The sequence below is a fragment of the Balaenoptera physalus genome (assembly GCF_965194825.1).
Source record: "Balaenoptera physalus genome assembly, chromosome: 1".
NCBI classification, from domain to species: Eukaryota; Metazoa; Chordata; class Mammalia; order Artiodactyla; family Balaenopteridae; genus Balaenoptera; species Balaenoptera physalus.
The window spans coordinates 159,241,932-159,267,085 of NC_138882.1; the positions used below are offsets into that span (position 1 = coordinate 159,241,932).

The window sequence follows — 25,154 nt, forward strand, 5'->3', positions numbered from 1 at the left end:
AGTGTATTAAAATTTGAGGCATATAGCTAAAGCAATGATTAGAGAAAATTTTTTAGCATTAAGCACTCTGTTAGAAAAGAAAAAAATGTCTCAAATTATCATCTAAGCTTCTACTTTGACAAACTGGAGAAAGAGGAACAAATGAAACCCAAATAAGGAGAAAAAAGGAGATAAAAATAATAAGAGCAGAAATAAATGAAATAGAAACCAAAAGTGTTAGAGAAAATCAGTAAAACCAGAAGATGGGGGTTTTTTTGAAAAAAATCAATAAAATTATTATTTTTTTAAAAAATTTATTTATTTATGGCTGTGTTGGGTCTTTGTTTCTGTGCGAGGGCTTTCTCTAGTTGCGGCAAGCGGGGGCCACTCTTCATCACGGTGCATGGGCCTCTCACTATCGCGGCCTCTCTTGTTGCGGAGCACAGGCTCCAGACGCTCAGGCTCAGTAATTATGGCTCACGGGCCCAGTTGCTCTGCGGCATGTGGGATCTTCCCAGACCAGGGCTCGAACCCGTGTCCCCTGCATTGTCAGGCAGACTCTCAACCACTGCGCCACCAGGGAAGCCCCAATAAAATTATTAAACCTTTAGTTAGACTGATCAGAAAAAGGAGAGAAAACACAAATTACTAATAACAGGAATGAGAGAGGGGACATCACTACAGATCCTACAGACATTAAAACGATAATGAGCAGAGGAGTTACCTGGTGATCTAATGGTTAGGATTTGGCACTTTCACTGCCGTGGCCCAGGTTCAATCCCTGGTCTGGGAACTGAGATACCGCAGCCATTCAGTGCAGCCAAAAAAAACAAACAAAAAAGATAATAAGTAAATATTGTGAACAACTTTATGGTGATAAATTTGACAACTCAGATTTTTTTTTAAATTGCTTTGGAAGCTTTATGAAGAATCATTGTGGAGGAGTTAAGACTATAAGCAGGGAGACAAATTAGGAGATTGTTACAAAAGTCCACACTAGCAATGAAGAGGGTCTGAACTAAGGCATTAGCACTAAGGATGGAGAAGAAGGACCATCTGAAAAAGTTGTTGATTAATGGGAATGGGTAGCAGAAAGAAAGGGAAGAGTTCCTTCTACTTTTTGCTTGGGTAACTAGGTGGATGGTGATGCCAATAATAGGAAAGGGAATATGAGACAAGGAACAGGTTTTTTGTTTTTTTTGTTTTTCATTTCAGGTGACTTTTATTTTATTTTTTTAAATTAATTTTTATTGGACTATAGTTGCTTTACAATGTTGTGTTAGTTTCTGCTGTACAGCAAAGTGAATCAGCTATATGTATACATATATCCCCTCTTTCTTGGATTTCCTTCCCATTTAGGTCACCACAGAGCACTGAGTAGGGTTCCCTGTGCTATACAGTAGGTTCTCATTAGTTTTCTATTTTATGCATAGTAGTGTATATATGTCAATCCCAATTTCCCAATTCATCCCACCCCCCCCTTCCCCCCTTGGTATCCATACGTTTGTTCTTTACATCTGTGTCTCTATTTCTGCTTTGTGTGTAAGTTCATCTGTATCATTTTTCTAGATTCCACATATTAGCGATATTATACGACATTTGTTTTTCTCTTTCTGACTTACTTCACTCTATATGACAGTCTCTGGGTCTATCCACGTCTCTGCAAATGGCACAATTTCGTTCCTATTTATGGCTGAGTAATATTCCATTGTATGTATGTACCACATCTTCTTTATCCATTCCTCTGTTGATGGACATTTAGGTTGCTTCCCAAGGAACAGGTTTGAGCGAAGACAATGAGTTTGGCTTTGGCCACAATGAGTTTGAGGTGTCCTATAGTTAGATATAGCAAATCAGAATACCAGATGGGGGTGGTGCCAGATCCTGGGCCCCTGGGTTGTGATCCAGTGTTTATTCCACTCATACCTTCTTGAGACAGACCCATGAACACTTCTTTGCAGTAGTCTGTATGACATTGACATTAAGAGATGTGTTTTACTTTTTTAATTTTTTTAATTAAAAAACTTTTTTTTAAATATTTATTTTAAAAAAATAAAATAAAATAAAAATATTTATTCGGTTGTGCTGGGTCTTAGTTGTGGCTCACAGGCTCCTTAGTTGTGGCATGCGAATGTGAACTCTTAGTTTCGGCATGCATGTGGGATCAGTTCCCTGACCAGGAGTCGAACCTGGGCCCCCTGCATTGGGAGCTTGGAGTCTTAACCACTGTGCCACCAGGGAAGTCCCAAAGAGATGTGTTTTAGAAAAGATTTTCTTTTTAGATCTCAATCTCACAGGTGAAGGACACATCTTAATACACTTTTAAATATACTACTTCCCTTTAGTAAGTTCTTATGGATTTGTCATCTATAACTTTTTTTTTCTTTTTACTTTTGCTATATATCTTTAGTTATGCTCTGTGATGGCCTTTTGTGGTATATAGAAAATTCCTTCTCAGTGAGGCTCAGTCAGAATTTGGAGAATGTCTCCTAAACATGGGATTCTGGAGTTGAACAGTAAACTGTATGTTCACTCTGTTCATATTGTTTGTGATTTTAGGGAAGTTAACATAGCCCTGCTTAGCATTAGTGTCTCTCCATACGGAAGAGTTCTGGTCCAATTATGAGACTGACTGTCCCGTATTTATAGTTACTCCCTTCATTCTACCTAAAATGTCCTCTCCAACCTATGGAAATGTCACCTTCTCTTTGAAATTACAAACAGTTTTAATCAGAGCTTTATGCTTTCATCACACTTTGTTTTTCATGCTTTCATCACACTTTTTTTTCTATCTCAGTACCTCTCAAGGCCTGCTTTATGCTGTAGTTAGTGGCATGGGAGACTGATCTCCCTGGGAGCAGGTACTGTGTCTAATTCATCTTTGTAACATCAGCATTTTATGTACAGTATGTAATAAAGAAATTTTTGTTGGACTTGAATTCATCATGGCCTGCCTCAGAGGCGATCCCTTCCATGAAGCCTTCCTTAATTAATCATTTCCATGTCTAATTTTTCCATGTTATGTTTCTTAAGAATAGGGACCATGTTTAGTTCATTTCTGAATTCTCAGTGCCTATTTGTCCTTTACATATTAAATGTATTTGTACTGATTGGTTGAATGAGTGAGTTAATGACTGAAAGAAAGCTAAATGGGGAAAGGAAAAAAGAGAGAAGGAAAGAAGGAAGGTTAAATGATTTGAAAAAGAAAGGGGGAGAAAGAAGGGAAGAAAATAGAAAAGAGAATGATTATAGTGAAAGGGAGAGATAATTGAGCACTATCATGGAACAAGTAGTGGAAATTGTTACACTTTAGAGATGCTAAAATCTGATCTTCAGATATCAGCAACACAGGTTATATTGCAGTGGATTACATTACCCTGCCAAAGATCCATGACAAAACCCCAAGTTTTCTGTCATTAATTGATAGCTACATGGTTAAGGTGAAGGCATCTATTACGTGGAAACTGCCTGTTACTGGGTTCCTTGTGATCCTCAGTGAAGCACTGATGGCTGTCTGATGAAGAGTGGTGATAGCTCTTTCTTTGGAGTGAATGAAGAGTTAAAATGTGATCCTATTTGTATATGCTTTGATAAATGCTCTTCTAAATTCTTTACATCAGGAAGAAGTAGTGTGTTATGTATTAGTTAAAGTGTGGGCTCTAATCATACAGACGCGAGTTTTATCTTAGATCTCATTTACTAGTTTTAGTACCCTGAACAAAGTCACTTCATTTCTTTTACTCCAAGTTTTCTCATTTGTAAAATGAGATTGCTGTAAGAATTAACTGAGAGAATGCATGTAAAATACATTGAAAAGTCTCAATAATATTAGCTGTTATTACTAAATCTAGAAACAGACCAAATCTAATTGAAAAAGTGTAACCATTGTCTAAATGAATGAGAGTTTTTGCATTTTTCCTTCTTTTTTTCTTTCATGCTATAGAAGTCATTGTCATTACAACCAGAGATGTCCAAAAGGCTCTATGTGCAGACTTCAAGCTGAAAATGAAGCTAGATATTGTGTGTATTCCTGATGAAGCTGACATGGGAACTGCAGATTCTCTGCGCCACATATATCAGAAACTTAAGGTGAAAAACTATTTCTTGATTTTTATTGTTCATTGAAGATAAATATCATCTTATGTTTTCCCAATGCATTGCAGTTTACAGTGCTTTTTTTAAAAAAATTTTTTATTTTGTTTTATTTATTTATTTATTTTGGCTCCATTGGGCCTTTGCTGCTGCATGCAGGCTTTTCTCTAGTTGTGGCGAGCGGGGGCTACTCTTCATTGCGGTGCGAGGGCTTCTCATTGCAGTGGCTTCTCTTGTTGCAGAGCATGGGCTTTAGGCACGTGGGCTCAGTAGCTGTGGCTCTTGGGCTCTAGAGCGCAGGCTCAGTAGTTGTGGTGCACGGGCTTAGTTGCTCCGCGGCATGTGGGATCTTCCAGAACAGGGGATCTAACCCATGTCCCCTGCCTTGGCAGGCGGATTCTTAACCACTGCACTGCCAGGGAACTCCCTACAGTGCTTTTTAAAAAATATATTCTTGCATCACATACTTTCTTGCCCATGTTTCAACTGCTTTTTAGTTTGGTTACTAGTGAAGATTTAGACAGTTGTTACAGTCACTAGTTTCCAATATTTTGCAGTCATAGTACATCTTTATAAAAAAGATATACTTCAGATATACTTCAAAAGATTCTATTTATATAAAGTTCATGAATAAGCAAAACTAATATATAGTAATAGAAATCAGACCAGCAGTTGACTCTGCAGATGAGAGATCGACTGGAAAGAAGTACGAAGAAACTTTCAAAAATTTCAGCTCCCCCACATGATAATATTTGAATGTTTAGTCTCCTTTGATTAAGAAATTAACACGGGTCTATGGATATGAGGGTACAGTCTCCCCAGTGGCCTGTGGCCCATAAAGTGAGAAAGATCCACTGTCAGTTGTTCTAAAATTGATGTCCTTTGGAAAAAATTCATTCTGTGTGATAATGTTGCTATCTTACTTGAGTTGGGGGGCAAAATTTCTCCTACTATTTCTAGTGACTGCAAACAGATGTATTATTATTTTCAACCTACCTATGCACTAAAGAACAAAAAATTAATGCATATATGTACACGGGCTTTCCTTCCCTTTATTGGGGAATAATTTACACACAGTAAAATACACAGTTATTAATTATATAGTTCAGTGAGTTTTGACAATTATATATACCCAGGTTATCATTATCCAAATCTAGAACATTTTCATCACCTCTCAAAGTTCCTTTGTGCTTTATTTTAGTCAATCCTGCACCTTTAGAGTCAACTGCTGTTCTGATTTCTATCACCATATATTAATTTTGCTTGTTCATGAACTAGGTATAAATGAAATTATATAATTTTATTCTGGTTTCTTTTGTTCAACATAATATTTTTCAAATTCATTCATATGATTGCAGGTATAACTGGTTTGTTCTTGTTTATTGCTGAGTAGTATTCCATTGACTAAATATACCCCTATTTACCCATTTTTCTGTTGATGGTCATTTGGATTGTTTCTAATTTTTAGATACTATGAATAAAGCAGTTACGAACATTGTTCTGCAGGTCTTTTTGTAAAAATATTATAGGTTATAGGGTTTACTTTATTGCAAACTGCCAAATAGTTTTCTAAGTGGTTGTACATTTTACACTTCATCAGCAATGTATAAGAATTGCACTTGCTTCACATCTTCATCAACACTTGGTATTGTCAGTCTTCTTAATTTTAACCATTCTAGTGTGTGTTACGTAGCACTATCTCATTGTGGTTTTAATTTGCATTTCCTTGATAATAATGATACTGATCACCTTTTCATGTGATTATTAACCATTTGTATATCTTCATGGAATGTCTGTTCAAGGCATTTGCCTTTTTTTTGAGTTGTTTGCCTTGTTATTATTGATTATAGAAATTCTTTATATATTATAGATGCAAGCCTTTTGTCAGATATGCGTTGTGAATATTTTCTGCCAGTCTGTGGCTTGCCTTTTTACATTTTTAATGGTGACTTTGATGACCAGAAGTTTTAAATGTTGATGAAATCCAGATTACTGATTTTTTCTTTTATGGTTAGTACTTTTTGTGTCCTAGGAAATCTTTGCTTACCCCAAGCTTATAAAGATATTCTTTTGTATTTACTTCTAAAAGTAAAGGAATAAAGGTTTACTTTTTTCTGTATGGATATTCAGTTGTCCCAGCATCATTTGTTAAAAAGACTTGCCTTTCCCCATTGAATTGCTCTGATGCCTAGTTGAAAATCAATTGACCGATTATGTGTGTGCTATTTCTTTTTTAAAATTTATTTATATTTAATTTATTTATTTTTGGCTCCGTTTTTTTGGTCTTCGTTGCGGTGTGTGAGCTTCTCATTGCAGTGGCTTCTCTTGTTGCAGAGCATGGGCTCTAGGCAAGCAGGCTTCAGTAGTTGTGGCCCACGGGCTCAGTAGTTGTGGCTCGTGGGCTTTAGAGCACAGGCTCAGTAGTTGTGGTGCATGGGCTTAGTTGCTCTGCAGCATGTGAGATCTTCCCGGACTAGGGATTGAACCTGTGTCCCCTGCATTGGCAGGTGGATTCTTAATCACTGCATCACCAGGGAAGTCCCTGTGTGTGCTATTTCTGTTCTCTCTACTTCGTTCCATTGGTCTTTTTGTCTCTACTTTCCATACCACATTTAATAAAGTCTTGATTATTTTTATTTTTATTTTTTAATTATTATTTATTTATTCATTTATTTTTGGCTGTGTTGGGTCTTCATTTCTGTGCGAGGGCTTCCTCTAGCTGTGGCAAGCGGGGGCCACTCTTCATCGCGGTGCGCGGGCCTCTCACTATTGTGGCCTCTCTTGTTGCGGAGCACAGGCTCCAGACGCGCAGGCTCAGTAGTTATGGCTCACGGGCCCAGTTGCTCCGCGGCATGTGGGATCTTCCCAGACCAGGGCTCGAACCCGTGTCCCCTGCATTAGCAGGCAGATTCTCAACCACTGCGCCACCAGGGAAGCCCCAGTCTTGATTATTTTTAACTTTATAAAGTAGGTCTAGAAATCAGGTACTATGAATCTGCCAACTTTGTTCCTTTTCCTGAAGATTGCCTTGGCTATTCTAGGTCCTTTGGATTTCCTTTTCCTTAAAATTGCCTTGGTTATTCTAGGTCCTTTGCATTTCCATATAAATTTTAGAATTAGTTTGCCAGTTTTTACAAAAAAAGCTTTCTGGGATTTTGATTGGAATTGCATTGAATCTATAGGTCAATTTGGGGAGAATTGACATCTTAATATTGAATCTTCCAATCCTTGAACATCTATTTATTTAGGTTTTCTGTAATTTCTCTCAGTAATATTTTTATAATTTTCAGTATAGAGGTTTTGAACATCTTTCAGTAATTTTATTCCTATTTCATTTCAATGTAATGATATTGTAACTAGTATTTTTTATTCTATTTTCTAAGTGTTTATTGCTTGTATATAGCCATACAACTGTTTTTTTGTATATTGACCTTGTGCCCTGTGACTTTCTTAAATTGTAGATTCTTTAGGATTTTCTATATACATCATCATGTTGCCTGCAAATAAAAACAGTATTATATCTTCCTTTCTAATTTTAATGCCTTTTATTTCTTTTTATTGTCTTATTGCCCTGGCCAGGGCCTCCAGTGCAATGTATATAGGCATTTCCTTTCACTTTTTGGCCTCCTTTTTGTCCTTCTATGCTTCCACCCAAGTAGGCTTTGGTGCTTCTGAATTACAGTGGGGATTTCTAATACCATAATGTTGGGTGTGTTGCTTTCTTTAGTGCAGCTGCTTATTTCTTTAGGGAAGATATGGAGAATTTCACTAGGGTCATGAGAACTCTGTTCTTTCACAGGGATAGACGCCAGGTTTACCAAGAAGCTAAGGGTGTTTAGTGGTCTTCCCAGGAGCTGTTTTAGTTACTAACAATTTAGTATGGAGGTATAAACTAAACTCTCTGCTCCCTAATCTATAAATCTTAGATATGTTATTTTTGCCCTAGCCTAGAACTGGAGATCCTGGGAGTTTCATGCAAATAAGTTCCTGTAACTCTTAGAGGCTTGAGAAATAATGGGGGCAACTATTAATAAATAGGAGAGGGCATGAGATGAAGGGTAAAGTAACTGCCAAAAGGACATTTTACTCCCAAGTTACTACCTCTTCTTATGGTTTTGATCACTTCTTATTTTAGGGCTTCTCCTTATACCTAGGATCAGAATCCTCATTAAGTCATTCTGCACAGTCTAATTTCTATTCCTCCCTTACCCCTTTGTTTTCACATCATTTACACGGCATCCTTTATATACAGTCCTACCTCTGAGCTTTCTTCTCAAGCTGTGACTTTGGCTAGCAAGTCTCTGCTCTCTTTGCTGTCTCCACTTGGTTTCTCCTATACCAATGGCACCTGAAATCCTGGCTTCACATCAGCTTGTATTCCAACCTGGAATAGAAGGCAGCAGAGCTAACCTGTGGAGGAACATAAATAGACGCCTGAATAAGCCATTAAGAACAAAGTAAAACCTGAGCCAAAATTCAGAACCATCTGATTGGGATCAACATGAGCTTGTAGGAAGCACAATGGAAGTACGTATAAATAGTTAAAAAAGTGAGACAGCCTTAGGAGGCAGTTTGTTAGTGTTTGCTGAGGGATGACTGGTACCTCCTTAAGGGAGAAAGTTGTACCCACAGGCTGTGCCATGGTTTAAAAGCAGTGCCCCTTTGAGCATTTATTTCTCGTCCCCTGTGCCCACAAAGCAGCTTCCTAAACATTTGGAGACTCTTTTTCAATAAGATTTTAGGTAAGATAAGAATATTCCCTTTGAGAGTTTTGAGTTTATTTGCTTTTGGTTCTTTTATCTTTACCCACTTCCTCCAGATTGAGTTCCCCAAATATTACTGTGAGGTTATCCCATGTGGCTTCTGCTTTGCTCAGAGAAAGACCACAGTAGTATATTAGCTTTATTTGGCTTCTTTGTTTAAAATATGTTTTATCATTTTAATTTATCATCTTTGTCATTTGCCTTGTATTTGCTAAATGTATTGCAGTCCTACTTGTATGTGGAAACTTCTGTCATGTGTTCTTATAGAATATTGGAGCTGGACATCATATCTGCTTTGTTATGTTTTTTCAACATATTTCATTTGGTTTTATTCTTCTGGCACTGTTTTCTACTTCATTTTGCCTTATCTCATCCCACAATTTTGCTGATTTACTGGCTTTTCACTTTTTGTTTCAGCTGCCCAAACCTCTTTCCCTGACTTATCAAGAGAGATTATTGGCTCATTCATTCTCCCAGGCCCTGGGTGAGTGAGCTCCATTCTTACAACTGGTGCTGATAATATAAAAGTTCTTAGATTTTATATTTTCTTCATAATTGTGTTTCATATTTGCTGATGAATGATTCAGTCTTACCTATGTCTGAACTCATTCATTTGGCAAATATTTGTTCAGTCAACTAATAATAATGATTAAAATTGTTATTTATTAAATACCAATTGTGGACCAGTTATTTTTTTAAACTTTTTTTTTTTTTAATATGGAATGCTTCATGAATTTACGTGTCATCCTCGTTCAGGGGCCGTACTAATCTTCTCTGTTTTGTTCCAATTTCAGTATATGTGCTGCCGAAGCAAGCACTTTTTTAAACTTTTTATTATGGAAAATTTCAAACATGTACAAAAGTACATGGAACATTGCCTATGTATCTGTCACCCAGCTTCAACAGTTATCAACCCATGGCAAATCTTATTTCATCTGTATTCCCACCCAACTTGCTACCTCTCATGTTCTTTTGAAGGAAATCTCAGACATCATGTTATTTCATCTGTAAATATTTCAGAACATTGGTATATGAGGGCTTTTTAAAAAATAAAAGTATAATGCCATTATACCACCTAAAAAAACAAATTAATAATTCATTAGTATCATCAAGTATCCAATCAGTATACGAGTTTCTAGTTGCCTCATAAATAGAATTTTTAAATCTTTTTAGTGTGTTTATTAAAATCAGGAAGCAAATAAGGACTACACATTATAATTGATTAAAATATCTCTTTTAATATATAGATTTCCCCTCCATCTCTCTTTTTTTTTTCCCGCCTTATAATTTATATGTTGAAGGAACTGGGTATTTTTCTTGTAGAGTTTCCCACAGTCTGCATTTTGCTGATTGTGACCCTGTGGTGTCGTCTTTTTTTTTTTTATGTACATTTATTTACTTATTTATTTATTTTTGGCTGCATTGGGTCTTCGTTGCGGTGCACGGGCTTCTCATTGCAGTGGCTTCTCTTGTTGCAGAGCACGGGCTCTAGGCGTGCGGGCTTCAGTAGTTGTGGCATGTGGGCTCAGTAGTTGTGGCGCACGGGCTTAGCTGCTCTGAGGCATGTGGGATCTTCCCGGACCAGGGCTCAAACCTGTGTCCCCTGCATTGGCAGGTGGATTCTTAACCACTGTGCCACCAGGGAAGCCCTGTGGTGTCATTTAAAAAGTACTCCTCTCTCTGTATTTTCTATAACTTGGTAGTTGGGCCTAGAGGCTAAATTAAATTCCAGTTTGAATTTTTTTGGCAAAATGCTTTTGTAGGTGGTGGTGTCTTCTATCTTGAGGCAAATCATTTTCTAATTGTCTTTTTTTGGTGTTAGCAGCTGTTAATGATCATTACCACCAGTCCCTAGTCCTTGTCTCTCTGGTCATTTGGCTGTCTGAAGCTTATTACTAGTAGATTCCTTAAGAAGTGGTCATGATATCAGTGCTCAACAGATTATCTGCAGCCTTTGTATTCATAAGCCAATTTATGGGGATATAATATCCTTGACTCATATTTTTTCCTTAAATATCTTAAACGAATTCTTTCATTATCTTCTATTGTAAAGTGCTGCTGTCAAAACAGTCCAAGTGAAAATGTGCTTTTCTTTCCCTTATGAGTGAATTGGTCCTTTTGTCTAGGCTCCCAAAGGAGTTTTTATTTTTCTTTAAAATCTTGTGGTTTTACTACATAATATGTCCCGTTGATGTTCTGAATCATATTTTCTAGATATGTAGTATGTCCTTTCCCTGTGAAGTTTCTGCCTTTTTTATTACTTCAGAGAAGTTTTTTAGAATTACAGTTTTAGGCATTCGTTCTGTTACATTGCTTTGGTTTTAGTCTTTGGGACTCTTATGTGTATGCTGGATCTTTGTTGCTTATCTTCTCTTTCTGCTACTTTGCCTCAAATCCTTTTTATCTTAAAAAACAAATTTTTTTTAAGGATTTTCTTCCTTTTTTACATTCTGTTTCCCTTAAGGCAGCGGTCCCCAGTCTTTTTGGCACCAGGGACCAGTTTCGTGGAAGACAGTTTTTCCATGGACCGGGGTGGGGGGGTGGGGGTGGGGGATGTGGTTTCAGGATGATTCAAGCGCATTACATTTATTGTGCACTTTATTTCTATTATTATTATTCCATTGTGATGTACAATGAAATAATTATACAGCTCACCATAATGCAGAATCATGGGAGCCCTGAGCTTGTTTTCACTTGCCACTAACTGATAGGGTTTTTTTTTTTCCTTTTCTTTTCCATTATGGTTTATTACAGGATATTGAATATAATTCCCTGTGCTATACAGTAGGACCTTGTTATTTATCTATTTTTTTAATAGATCTTTATTGGAGTATAGTTGCTTCACAATACTGTGATAGTTTCTGTTGCACAACTAAGCGAATCAGCCATATGCATACACATGTCCCCATATCCCCTCCCTCTTGAGCCTCCCTCCCATCCTCCCTATCCCACCCCTCTAGGTCATCACAAAGCACCGAGCTGATCTCCCTGTGCTATGCTGCTGCTTCCCACCAGCCAACTGTTTTACATTCGATAGTGTATATATGTTGATGCTGCTCTCACTTACCCCCAGCTTCGCCCTCCCACCCCATGTCCTCAAGTCCATTTTCTATGTCTACCTCTTTATTCCTGCCCTGCAGCTAGGTTCAACTGGTAGGGTTTTGATATGAGTCTGCAAGCAGTTGACTTATTATGGTCTCTGGGCAGTCAAACCTCTCTGCTAATGATGATCTGTATTTGCAGCCGCTCCCCAGTGCTCCCTAGCGTTAGCATCACCACTTCAGCTCCACCTCAGATCATCAGGCATTAGATTCTCACAAGGAGCGCACAACCTAGATACCTCGCATGCACAATTCACAGTAGGGTTTATGCTCCTGTGAGAATCTAATGCCGCTGCTGATCTGACAGGAGGTGGCACTCAGGCAGTAATGCAAGCAATGGGGAGCAGCTATAAATACAGGTGAAGCTTCGCTCGCTCGCTTGCCCGCCTGCTGCTCACCTCCTGCTGTGCAGCCTGGTTCCTAACAGGCCATGGACCAGGACCCCTGCCTTAAGGCATTAAGAGTTGTGTTTTATTCATTCTTGTGTTCTTCCTAGTTCAGCTGTTATTTCTGAAATGATTTTTTAATTTTATTTTTAATTCATTCTTGAGTTCTGTCATTTCATTTCTAACTATTCTAATTCAGATTTATGTTGTTCTTTGACATTTTCTATCATTTTCTTATTTTAGATAATTTTGAAATCTTAGGCTATGAATTTAATCTGTCTTTTGAGCATGTCTTTCTGACATCTGCTTTTATGGTAGAGATGTTATTCTAACTTTTATTATTATATTTTTCAACAATAACCTTGTATAGGATTTGACTGTAATCCTTTTCTATTACTAATTTTAACCTGAAATTAGTTTTCCTAAATTTTTAGAAGGGAAGGCTGTCAGCATAGCTTTTCTAGCTTCATAGCTCTAGGGCCCCCTCTTTTGAGATCTTTCTCCTCTGCTTCATTATCTTCATTTTATCTGGCCTTTTTCTTTCCTTTGCACTGATTATCCCTGTGCTGCCCAGTTTGGATTCTTTTCCCAGTGATTTCTCCTCAGTGCAAGACTTCATGTTGAAAGTGAGTATTGGTGGTTCGTTAATTTTGAGAATTCATAGGGCCAGGACTACACCAGCCCCTTCAGACATTACTGAGACTAGATAAGGGGACTGTCTTAGGAGAGTTTAATGGAAGAGTTAGTGATTGAACCTTAGTCATTTACTTCAAAGCCCATGCTCTTAACTACCATACTGTGCCATATAGTCTGGGATAAAGGTAAGAATAGAATGTATACTTTATCCTGTAGGGATACTTTGAAGGATCATTAACAGGTTGATATTTTAGAACTATTACTGCATGACTGAGGGGAGCTAGAGAGACCCTGGAAGGCTCTTGCAGTAGCCTGGTAAGAAATTAACAAGGACCAAACCAAGTCAATGGCAGTGGTAATAGAGAGAAGGGAACAAATTGGAGAATATTTAGGAGACCTTTAAGGCTAATTAACTGGATGTGGGAGGAAAAGAAGGAGTGGTCAAGTGTGACTTCCAGGTTTCTAGCAAGAGCAACTGGATGGATGGTGGTGACATTCACAAAGTTAGAGACTGCAGGACAAGGAATAAATTTATAGGGGTAATATGACGAGTAACTACATTTAGCTTACTAAATACACTCTGCCTTTGCAATTCCACCAATTTGGATACTTGTACATCCACCTGGAACATGTTCAGTTCCCTCTATCCATACCTAAATAACTAATTCCTGATCTTCCTTAACGTGGATTTCCCCCCAAAAGCAGAGCCTGAGATAAGGGTATGTGTATGGGTAGTTTATTTTGAGAAGTGATTCTAAGGAACAGGAGTGGGATTTGGAAAGAGTGATATAGGGAAAAGGGGGATGGCAGTCTAAGTGTGTGTTATGGACTTGGTTACCACTGTGGACAACTGAAGCTTAGCTCTGGAGACCTTCTCAGGGGCCATGTGGAATGTACCTTAGAGTAATTGCCCAAGACTTGGAAAAGAGGAGTATTTATTCACGAGCTTCCTTTACCCATTGGTCAAAGGTTGTCCCGTGGGTATAAATTTCCTCACTCTTTAAGGTTTGTATGTGTGCCAGAATGGCTGAGTGGGTTCCCACAAGTATCCCACATGGTGGTTGCTGGAAATCTCAGGACAGAAAATGAGAGATGACTGGTGCATGAAGTGAAATGCTGTCAGGTTACATAGCTGATGGCAAGAGAAATGTCTGGAATAAAAAGATGGACCCACAGAATGCAAGATGGGTCACAAGAGATGTATTACTCATCTTTCAGGATTTGGCTAAAACTTTGATTGCCTCTGAAGCCTTCCTTAGCCTCCAAGTTTAAATTAATTGCCCCATCTAATTGTTCCCTAAGCACCCCTGTGTTTATCCTTATTATATAACTTTTTATATAAAACTGTATTGTAATTCCTGTTAGTTATCTGTTTCCCTCTCTTCCTATCTCTTGATAGGTTGGGATAGAATTAGAGTCCAAGGGAACAATTTTCTTGTTTCAGATGAGAGAAACTGAAGGATAGTAAAGGATTAAACCAGCCACTTTAAATATTAAAGGCCATAAGGATCTAGGTGGTTGGAAATTTACCTTCACTGTAGAATCTACAGTGCCCAGCACAGAATTAGGCACTTATTACTGGTCAAAATTTAAATATTTTTGAATGGATGAATGAATGATGACTGACTGACTGAATGAATGAATGGATTGATGGATAAAAAAATAAGAGTTTGGCTTCAGACCTGTTAAGAATTAGATTCAAGTAGGATATCTAGCAGGTAGTTGATAAACTTATGTAGAGTTCAGGAAGAAGATCTGAGCTAGAGATACAGGTCTAAGAGTCATCAGCTTATAAGTGATAGCTGAAGCTATGGATGTGAACCATCTTTCCAGGAATAAGTAGAGTAAATAAAAGACAGAGTCCAGAGGGCCTTAGGAAACACCAATACTTAATAGACAGGTAGAAGAAGCGGACCCTCTGAAAGAGAGACACTCATGATCATGGATGTTTTAAAATAATAGATAAATAATAACTAATACATACATGTGGTTCAAAAATTTTAAAAATATAAAAAGGTTTATGGAGAAATGTTTTCCTTTCTTCCGTATCTACCAGCCATCCAGTTCTCCTTATTAGCCACTGTTATTAGTTTCTTATACTTTGAGGGTGTTTTAGTTTAGGATGGAAGCAACTTGAACATTTTTATAAGAGAGCAAAAGAGACAGTGGAGAAGTACAGAAGAAAGGAGATAAATGATGGATAAGGTTCCCAAGGAGACAAGAAGGAATTAAGGTACAGTTTTGGGCAGGAAGAAGGCTTACATCTTCCACTGAAATGAGAGGACAGGAGGGAAGAAAAGGCTCAAATGCAGATCAGGAAGGAGAGCAGGAATTAAAATAATTCCCTCCTGAGGCCTCTATATTTTTGATGAAGTAGGAGGCAAAGTTGTCTGTTGAGAATGTAGAAAGAGAAGGTGATGGGATTGGGACTTGTGAGTAATGAAGCTTTAGAATTACCACTGGAAAATGGGAGAGAGCTGACCAGAGACACTGAGAAGGAGGTCTAGGCAACATCAGGGGTGTAGCTGATGTTGAAGAATATAAATTTATAGTTACTTCAGTTAGCACAATTGTTGGGGGGATTTCCTTTTTTTTTTTTTTTTTCCCCTTTCACCATTGCTCAGGTGTCTAGGTATGGAGGAGAAGACATGTTTGCATTGATCAAGGATATGGGCAAGGTCAGCATTTGTACCCACTGGAGAGAGGAGAAAACTGAGGCTAGGAAGAATGAGATTTGGCTAAGGACTTAACGGACAAAGCCCTTCCTTCTCTTCTTTCTGGCATGATCTTGGCACAAACTTTCCTCCCAGAGCCAGTCCCTCCAGATTGGATCTGAGTCCTGGGTGAGAGTTTATACATTCATTCCTCTTCTGTGGGATAGCTAGTTTGCTTTCATTTCTTTCACTATGTATAGTGCTACAATGAACATCCTTGCCCTGGTTTATTTGTGCTCTTGTTGTGAAGGTAGACACCTGAAGTGATGTGTGGGTTGTAAGTTATGTGCATCTCCAAGTTTACTAGATACTGGCAAATTGTTCTCCAAAGTAGTCATACTAATCTACATTCCCGCCAGTAGTATAAATGAAGAGTTCTGATTTCTCCCTGTCTTCACTAACAACTGATGTTCTAAGACTTTTACGTTTTCAGTGATATGATGGGTGTGAAATGGTACCTCAGTGTTGGGGTTTTTTTGTTTGTTTGTTTTCATTTTTGTTTTTTGGCCATGATACGTGGCTTGTGGGATCTTACTTCCCCAACCAGGGATTGAACCCAGGCCCCTGGCAGTGAGAGCACCGAGTGCTAACCACGGGACCACCAGGGAATTCCCCTCACTGTTGGTTTAGTTTTGCATTTTCTTGATTACTTGAGAATTTTTTGCTAAGTATATTGGCTCTTTTCCTTTTCAATGAATTTCCTGTTCATATCATTTGCCCACTTTTTGTTTGGGTTGTTTGTCTTTTTCTTGCTAATTTGTAGTATATACTCTCTACGCTCTGTATACTAATCCTTTGCTGATTATATGGGTTGCAGCTTTCCCCCCAGTGTTACCCCTCTTTTCTCTTTGTTTATAGCATCTTTTGTCATACAGAAGTCTTAGCTTTTTTTTGTGGTGACCTAGATCAATCTTTTCCTTTATGGTTGGTGCTTTTTGTGTCTTAACTTAAAGTATTAAAGATAGACTCCTGCCATCTAAAACTTTACAATTTTGCTTTTCATATTTGGATTTTTAAATTAGTATTTATAGTTGCATATGATGTGAAATAGATATCTATTTTTATCTTTTTCCCAAATGAAGAGTTGGTTATCCCAGCACAATTTATTGAATAATCTTTTCTTCCCCGATTTATACCAAGCTCCACATATACATGGGACTATTTCTAAGCTTTCTGTTCTGTTCCACTAGTCTAGTTGTCTTTTCCTTCACCGATATCCTATTGTTTTAATTACCATAGCTTTATAGAAATTCTGTCTAGTAGGATGACTCCCCTCTACCTCACCTTATTATAATTTTTCTTTAAAGTTGTCTTGGCCACTCTTCACCTTTGACATATGAATTTTAGTATCAGCCGTGAAAAATCTTATCTTAGTGTTTGATTGGAATTACAGTGATTTTCAGATTAATTTGGGAGAGTTGGCATTTTTTAATACTGAGTCTTTCTATTCCTCGAACATAATATGTCTCTTTATTAAGACTATTTTTGTGTTTTTAAATAAAATTTAATAATTTCCTATAAAAATGTCTTACACATCTTTTGTTGAATTTATTAGTAGATGCTTTCTAGTGTTGTAATTGCAATGGTACTGTTTTTAAAGGTCCACACGTTATATTTGGTTATGTCTTTTTAGTCTCTTTTACTCTAGAACAATCTCCCCTCCACCTCCTTTTTTTTCTTATGCCATTGACTTATCAAATAAAACAAGTATTTGTCCTATAGAGTCTCCCACATCTCGGGTATGTCTGCTTTCTACTGATGTCATTTAACTTATTTTTGATCGGTATTTTGTTTTATTTTTTTATTGAGGTATAATTGACATGCAATATTAGTTTCAGGTATACAGTTATAATGATTTGATATTTGTATATATTGTGAAATGATCACCACAGTAAGTCTAGCTAACATTCATCACCATATGTAGTTACAGAATTTTTTCTCCTTGTGATGAGAACTTTTAAGATCTACTCTCTTAGCAACTTTAAAAAATGTGCAGTACAGTATCATTAACTAGTCACTATGCTGTACATTGCACTTCCATGACTTACTTATTTTATAACTAGAAGTGTGTACCTTTTGACTCCCTTTGCTTATTTCACCTACCTCCCACCCCCTACCTCTGACATCTACTAGTCTGTTCTCTGTATCTGTGAGCTTGGCTTTGTTGTTGTTGTTTTAAGATTCCGTGTATAAGTGAGATCATATAGTGTTTGTCTTTCTCTGTTTGACTTATTTTACTTAGCATAATGCCTTTGAGGTCCATCCATGTTATTGCACATGGCAAGATTTCACTCTTTTTTATGGCTGAATAATATTCTATTCTATTCATATACCACATTTTCTTTATCCATTCTTCTGTCAATGGACACAGGTTGTTCCATATCTTGGCAATTGTAAATAATATTGCAGTTGACACTGGCTAACTTGTTTCTCTTTTTCAGTATTTTCTTGTAAACTGGAGTTTGGCTCTAACTGTTGATTAGATTCAGTTTCAAGTTTTTTGTCAGTAATACTTCATATGTATACTTCATATTTCATTATGTTCAGATCTGAAATCAGGCATTTCTTTAAAAAACCTTGATTTTGATTATGATGTCAGTCATACCTCAAAAAAGTGGTTAAAAAAAAAAGAGCCCTGGTTTCTTTTTGTGGAACATGATGTTTATGGACTACAATCTGGGCTGTAGGAAAAATAGAAGCTTTTAAATTTTATTGTAATTGATTTTTCAGTTTTTCTTTTATGGTTTGTGATTTCTGTGCCTTGCTTTAGAAATTCTTCCCTATTTTAAAGTCTTAAAGATATTTTCTTATAATCTCATGTAAAAGTTTAGTCTTGCTTCTCACATTTCAGGCTCTAATTCACTTAGAATCTCTCTGTTTATTTCAGTCTTTTTAAGTATATCTCAAAGTTTTGTAATATCCTTCATAAAAATCTTATTTATCTTTTGTTAGATTTGTTCCCAGATTGTGTTTTCATGCTCTTTTTATTAGTATATATACTGTATATGTAAATAATATATATATAACTTAAAGAATCAAATAGTTCTACAAGACTTAGAGTGAAGGACAAGGGTCTCCTGCACTATCATTCCTCATTCCTTATTTTTGCTCTTCAGAAGCAACTGCTTTCAACTCTTCTTTTTTTCCTTCTGATAATGTCCTCAATATTTTTAAGTATCATATTTATACTATTATTTTCTTTAATTTTTATTTTTAAAAATATTTAATTAAATTTTTTTTTTTTTGGGCTGTGTTGGATCTTCCTTGCTGCGCACAGGCTTTCTCTAGTTGCGGCTAGCGGGGGCTACTCTTTGTTGCGGTGTGTGGGCTTCTCATTGTGTTGGCTTCTCTCGTTGTGGAGCACAGGCTCTAGGCGTGCAGGCTTCAGTAGTTGCAGCATACGGGCTCAGTAGTTGTGGCACACGGGCTCTGGAGCGCAGGCTTAGTAATTGTGGCGCATGGGCTTAGTTGCTCCACGGCATGTGGGATCTTCCCGGACCAGGGCTCGAACCTGTGTCCCCTGCATTGGCAGGCGGATTCTTAACCACTGCGCCACCAGGGAAGTCCTTTTCTTTCATTTTTAGTTAATATCTATTGAATTTCTAATATGGAAAGTAAGGATTTGACTCATTTAACACTTTGTCTGCCCCTGTCCATGTACATATGCAAGCTCCCCCTTTCCTAATCTCCCAAATATAGTAGCATCATAATTTTTATTAAATCAATTATGAGGGCTTATTTATAGCTGAGCCTAATAGTGTACGAGTATTGTATTTCCCTTTTTAAAAAATCAACTTTATTGAGTTATAATTTGTATACAATAAAATACACCCATTTTAAATTGTACAGTTTGATTTTTTTTTAAATCAGGTTTATGGAGGTATAAGTTACATACATAAAATTCACCCTTTTTGGTATACTGAGTTTTTAAAAAATTTTTTAAAAATTTTATTGGAGTATAGTTGATCCATAATGTTGTGTTACCTTCAGGTGTACAGCAAAGTGACCCAGTCACACACACACATATATCCTTTCCCCTTCAGACTCCCCCACCCCCCATACAGGATATCACAGAATACCAAGTAGAGTTCCCTGCGCTACACTGTAGGTCCCTGTTGGTTATCTATCTTATATATAGTAGTGTGCGTGTAGTATACTGTGTTGTTTTGTATGTTTTTTTGTTTGTTTTTAATAAATTTATTTATTTTTGGCTGCGTTGGGTCTTCATTGCTGCATGCGGGTTCACTCTAGTTGCGGTGAGCAGGGGCTACTCTTCATTGCGGTGTGCGGGCTTCTCATTGTGGTGGCTTCTCTTGTTGCGGAGCCCAGGCTCTAGGCGCGCAGGCTTCAGTAGTTGTGGCACGAGGGCTCAGTAGTTGTGGCTCACAGGCTCTAGAGTGCAGGCTCAGTAGTTGTGGCGCACGGACTTAATTGCTCTGCAGCATGGGGGATCTTCCCAGACCAGGGCTCAAGCCCGTGTCTGCATTGGCAGGCGGATTCTTTTTTTTTTTTAATTAATTAATTAATTAATTTATTTATTTGTAGCTGTGTTGGGTCTTCGTTTCTGTGCGAGGGCTTTCTCTAGTTGCGGCGAGCGGGGGCCACTCTTCATCACAGTGTGCGGGCCTCTCACTATCGCGGCCTCTCTTGTTGCGGAGCAGAGGCTCCAGACGTGCAGGCTCCGTAGTTGTGGCTCACGGGCCCAGTTGCTCCGCGGCATGTGGGATCTTCCCAGACCAGGGCTCGAACCCGTGTCCCCTGCATTGGCAGGCAGATTCTCAACCACTGAGCCATCAGGGAAGCCCCGGCAGGCGGATTCTTAACCACTGCACCACCAGGGAAGTCCCTATACTGAGTTTCGATAAATGTACTGTGGTGGTATAACTACCACCACAATCAAGATATAGAAGAAAAGTTCTATCAACTCTTCCAAGCTCCTACTTTTTAAAAAAAAATACAATGTTTTGTTTTTCTTAGTTATTAATTGCCTCACTTTTAAAGTTGCTTGGTTTTCTGTTTCTATTGCTCGTTCATCCTCAGATCCTTTAAAAGGAACATAAATGTATCAATATGTTTAAACACATCAGGTATTCTGTCAATCACTTTTTTTTTTTCCTTTAAGACAACCCTCCTGGAAGCCATCCATTCTCTCTTCAGATTTCTACTGGTTGCTCTCTAGCCTGCGGCAGATCTGTCATCCTGGGACTTCTCTTCACCATCATTCTGTGAATTCCCTTCTCTCTCCTGTATTGGATGCCCTGGTTCCTAGATCTCACGTTTTCCTCTTTCTTGGTTTACTCTCTCATTTCAAAGGAACCCAGTCCTTATTGGCTTTTTAAAGAGAGCCTAAAAGTTAAATATTTTGAGAACTCGCATGTTTGAAAATGTTTTATTCCATCCTTACTCTTGAATGATAACTTATCTTTGTACAGAATTCTAGGTTAGAAATAATATTCTCTCAGAATTTTTTGTTCCAAGACCAAACAGACAAACATCTTTGATGACTACCTGTGCTATAGGTAGATTTTTTTTTTTTTCTCCAGAGTTTACCCTTTCACTGAGGTCCCATTTATGCAGGGTCTCAGTTCAAACTCCCAGGTTTCATACCAGCTTCAAGCTACATCTTTTGGCCCAATGTAACACTTTAAAACCCCAGTTAGGGCAGCCAAGGTTTCAAATTAGTTTTCATTTCCTTCTTCAGTCCTGGCACTTGGTATTTTCCTATTCTTTCTCGTAAGTTTGAATACATTTGGAGTAATTTTTTGTTACTGTCTTATCCAAAATTCTTAGGTGTTTATAACCATTTTTGGGTTCCTAGTCCACCAGTTTTCCAACACCAGAAGTCTCTGTGCTAAACACTCTATATGCATTATTTCATTTAATCTTCCAACTACACTCTGAGGTAGATGTTATCTTTATCTCTCCTTTTTTGTTGTTTGGAAAGATATCCCATGTTTATGGATTAGAAAAATTAATATTGTTAAAATGTCCACACTACCCAAAGCAATGTACAGATTCAATGCCACCTCTGTCAAAGATCCAATGGCATTTTTTACAGAGATAGAAAAATATATATATATATATACATATTCTTAAGATTCTTTTCCATTATGGGTTATTACAAGATATTGAAAAAAACATAAGAAAAAAATGATTCAGGAAAAGTACATTTTAGCTATTAGGGGTCTTTTGTGGTTCCATATGAATTTCAGGATTTTTTTCTATCTCTGTAAAAAATGCCATTGGATCTTTGACAGAGATGGCATTGAATCTGTACGTTGCTTTGGGGCAACGAGGTTGAATAACTTGCCTAAAGTTCAGGTGGAAAGAAAGACTGTGCATTAGGTGCCAAAGTCTCGGTAAGTGCATTGAGTAATCAAGGGATTAATAGGATCATGTCTGCTAGGTACAGTCAGATGACACTTATCTCAGTGGAAATTGAATTTTTATTCAAGAGTGCAGTAGTGGTGTGGGTTAGGGACATGGTAGAGTTAGAAGAGTACTATGCGCCCTCTAGAGGAGTATCAGGGAACACTACTTGGATCTGCTTATTGAAGAGGGAATGCTTCATGAATATCACTTTCTAATTGAGTATTGTGGGAAGAATAGGAATTTGTGATGGTGGGGTGATGAGGAGGGATAGATATTACTTGTGTGAAGGAGGTAGAATAGCTCCAGAAAAAAAACATGAAAATGTTGGTAGATTTTGTTGAAGAATTACTACAAAACTGAGATATGGGGGTATTTTTAGCTCCAAATTGTGTGATCTGAAGGCCTCACCCAGTGTTAAGCATATATCTTTAAAACTTATACTCAAGTCTATATTTTTTTTTTTGAAATATACTAAAGAAGAAAACATGCCAATTAAATAACTTAATTGGTATTCTTTTGTCTTTCTGGGTGGCAGCCTGAATTATATCCATTTAAGGTTAATTTGATCATTTTTTAAAAAGTTGAACAATAATGGGAGAGAACAGAAAAGCAGATGAAAAATGAAATCGAAAAGCAACAGTGACCTGCTTTGCAGTAACAGCTGATTATTCACACAAGATCTCTATCTGTAGCCAATTGAGCACTTTTGAGGATAATTAAATTGGCTAAAGCTTTATAAATGAGTACATTTGAGAAATTAGTTAATTTACTTCAGAACCTTAGCTTCTGTTCTTAGAGACTACTCTAAAGTAGGGAGTTAATTTATTAGCTAAATATGAGGATGTAAATTTTATTTTCCTTGGAGCTACCTAGAACGTTTGCTCTGAAGATTGCAAGGGAGATCTTTCATATTTACTGTGCATGTCTGGCCTGGGTTTCTGATCCCCACAGCCACCTTGAAAGGTAGATGGTATTACTCTATTTTGCAGTTGAGAAACCTGATACTCAGAGAGCTTAAATAACCTGCCCCAAATCCCACACCTGGTTAGGTGCTGAGCGAGAGCTAGAACCCAGTCCTGGATTTTGAGATGCATTTATGAATTTCAAATGCCTATGCTTTTTTCACTCAATCATGTTGCCTCCAAAAGACAAGTATCAGTAGTCCTTATAGTCTAACTCTAGACTCTTGGCTTTAGAACAGGTTTAGTTGGTCTGGTATTTTTCAAAATTATATTTTCCTCTTCTTTTTGGGTCTGTGCGGTTGGTAGTTATTTTTATATATAGAACTCTTTCAAAGTGTGCAATTCAGTGGTTCTTAGTGTATGTAGAACTCTTTATATATATATATATATATTTTTTTTTTTTTTGCATTGGGTCTTCGTTGCTGCACGTGGGCTTTCTCTAGTTGTGGCGAGCGGGGGCTACTCTTTGTTGCGGTGCACAGACTTCTCATTGGGGTGGCTTCTCTTGTTGCAGAGCACCAGCTCTAGGCGCCTGGGCTTCAGTAGTTGTTGTGGCACATGGGCTCTAGAGTGCAGGATCAGTAGTTGTGGCACACGGGCTTAGTTGCTCCACAGCATGTGGGATCTTCCCGGACCAGGGCTCAAACCCGTGTCCCCTGCATTGGCAGGCAGATTCCTAACCACTGCCCCACCAGGGAAGCCCTAGAACTCTTAAATAAATATTTTTGTGTAAAACATTTAAAAATTAGCAAATCTCCTAACAAGACTCAAGGAACTATGTTGTATCCTTGTCTTCCAAGAGTACTGCTTTTGCTCGATGATATCTTTCTCTAAGTGGAGGGAGATCGAGTGTTGTAGGGAGACTTTCTATCCTGTCTAGACCATATGAGCAAGAAACCTGTCTCTTCTTGAGCAAGAAGATCTCTATCTCTTGTGCAGGAAGTAAGGATGCAATCTGGGATCAGCACATAAAGCAAAGCTGGCTGACTCCTTGGACATTGAGCCTGACTTACATTAGTTGCTCCTCTGATTGTCTGAAGTAAGTGGCCAATGGTGCCATTTTTGTGCTTTAGAAACAGTGTATTCCTTAGATACACGTTTTGAGAACAGGTTAGTGAAGTATATTTAAGAGGCCTCAGCAGACTAAATCTATAATGGAGTTCTGTAGCCTGTGTTTAAAGCACTTATCTTATATTGCAGGTCTCATGGCTTCTCTTAATTTAGGGATTGTGGAGCTGATAATTTTCTATCAAATCTAGACAGGAATCTTTCTTTGGCGTCAGGCAGACCTCATTTACCCCCTGCCTCAGTTTCACAATGAAGAAAATAGGGATAATGATACCAACACATTAGTTAGAGGTTTAGTTATTTAGGTCCTTTGATGTAGAAAAAAAACTATTGTCACATGTCTTATGAAACAGCTAACATGCTACAACAAAGAACAAACTATGCTGATGAAATCCCCATTGGAGAGACAGCTTATTAGAAAGATTGAGCATATGTGCTATTTTTAGGTGTTCAAAAAGCTAGGTGCAAGTTGTTTTTAGTTGAGTGCTTGATGTCTTTATCAAATTACAAATCTCTGTCATTCTTTCCTGGAACCTTTCATTTTGCCCAAGGATTTGTTTTTGGCAGATTTCTATCTGCTTGAAAAAAATGAGTACAGTTTGGTCAGGGGAAGATCTGAGAACTTGGCCCCAACTTGCTTGAAGACTTTTTTAAGTGGTAACTTTCCTTCTTATGACTGCTTTGGTAGGCTGTGGTTGCCTGGGAGGGCCTCAGTATATCCTCCATGGTGCCTCCGTTGAGCCTGCTGGTGGCATAGAGAAAACCCCAGGAGTTACGACAGAAAGAAGTTAAAAAGTTAGATGAGGGAATTTTTGAACCTTTTTTTCCATTTCCCATACCCCCTCTGGGAAATCTCGATGGAGCTTTTCTCTTGACTGTACTAATCTAGTATATGTGTCCACAAGCTTGAAATGTTTTCATCTTACCCTTGTTGGAACTCTGGTCTGTGGGATGGGATTTCTACAGCCATATACCACATTTGGTAGCCAGAAAACTTGCAAGTTTTGTGTGAGCTTGATTCCTTTGAGTCTCTTTCCTTCTGTAGGGAAACTTTCATGGAATGAGGGCTGTAGGGTAGGGG

General features: G+C 37.8%; 1 protein-coding gene across 3 annotated transcripts in view; it reads left to right on the forward strand.

Annotated features, from left to right (window-relative positions):
• The window catches only part of EIF2B3 (eukaryotic translation initiation factor 2B subunit gamma), a 153,397-nt gene that overhangs the window by 8,637 nt on the left and 119,606 nt on the right, over positions 1–25,154 (forward strand). For 2 of the 3 annotated variants that reach the window (XM_082455413.1, XM_082455414.1), the window contains one exon: positions 3,923–4,068. In XM_082455413.1, the coding sequence (XP_082311539.1) occupies positions 3,923–4,068 (146 nt within the window). Of the gene's footprint in view, positions 1–3,922; positions 4,069–9,251; positions 9,319–25,154 lie in introns of those variants that run through there. The other variant, XM_082455415.1, reaches the window with a different exon arrangement.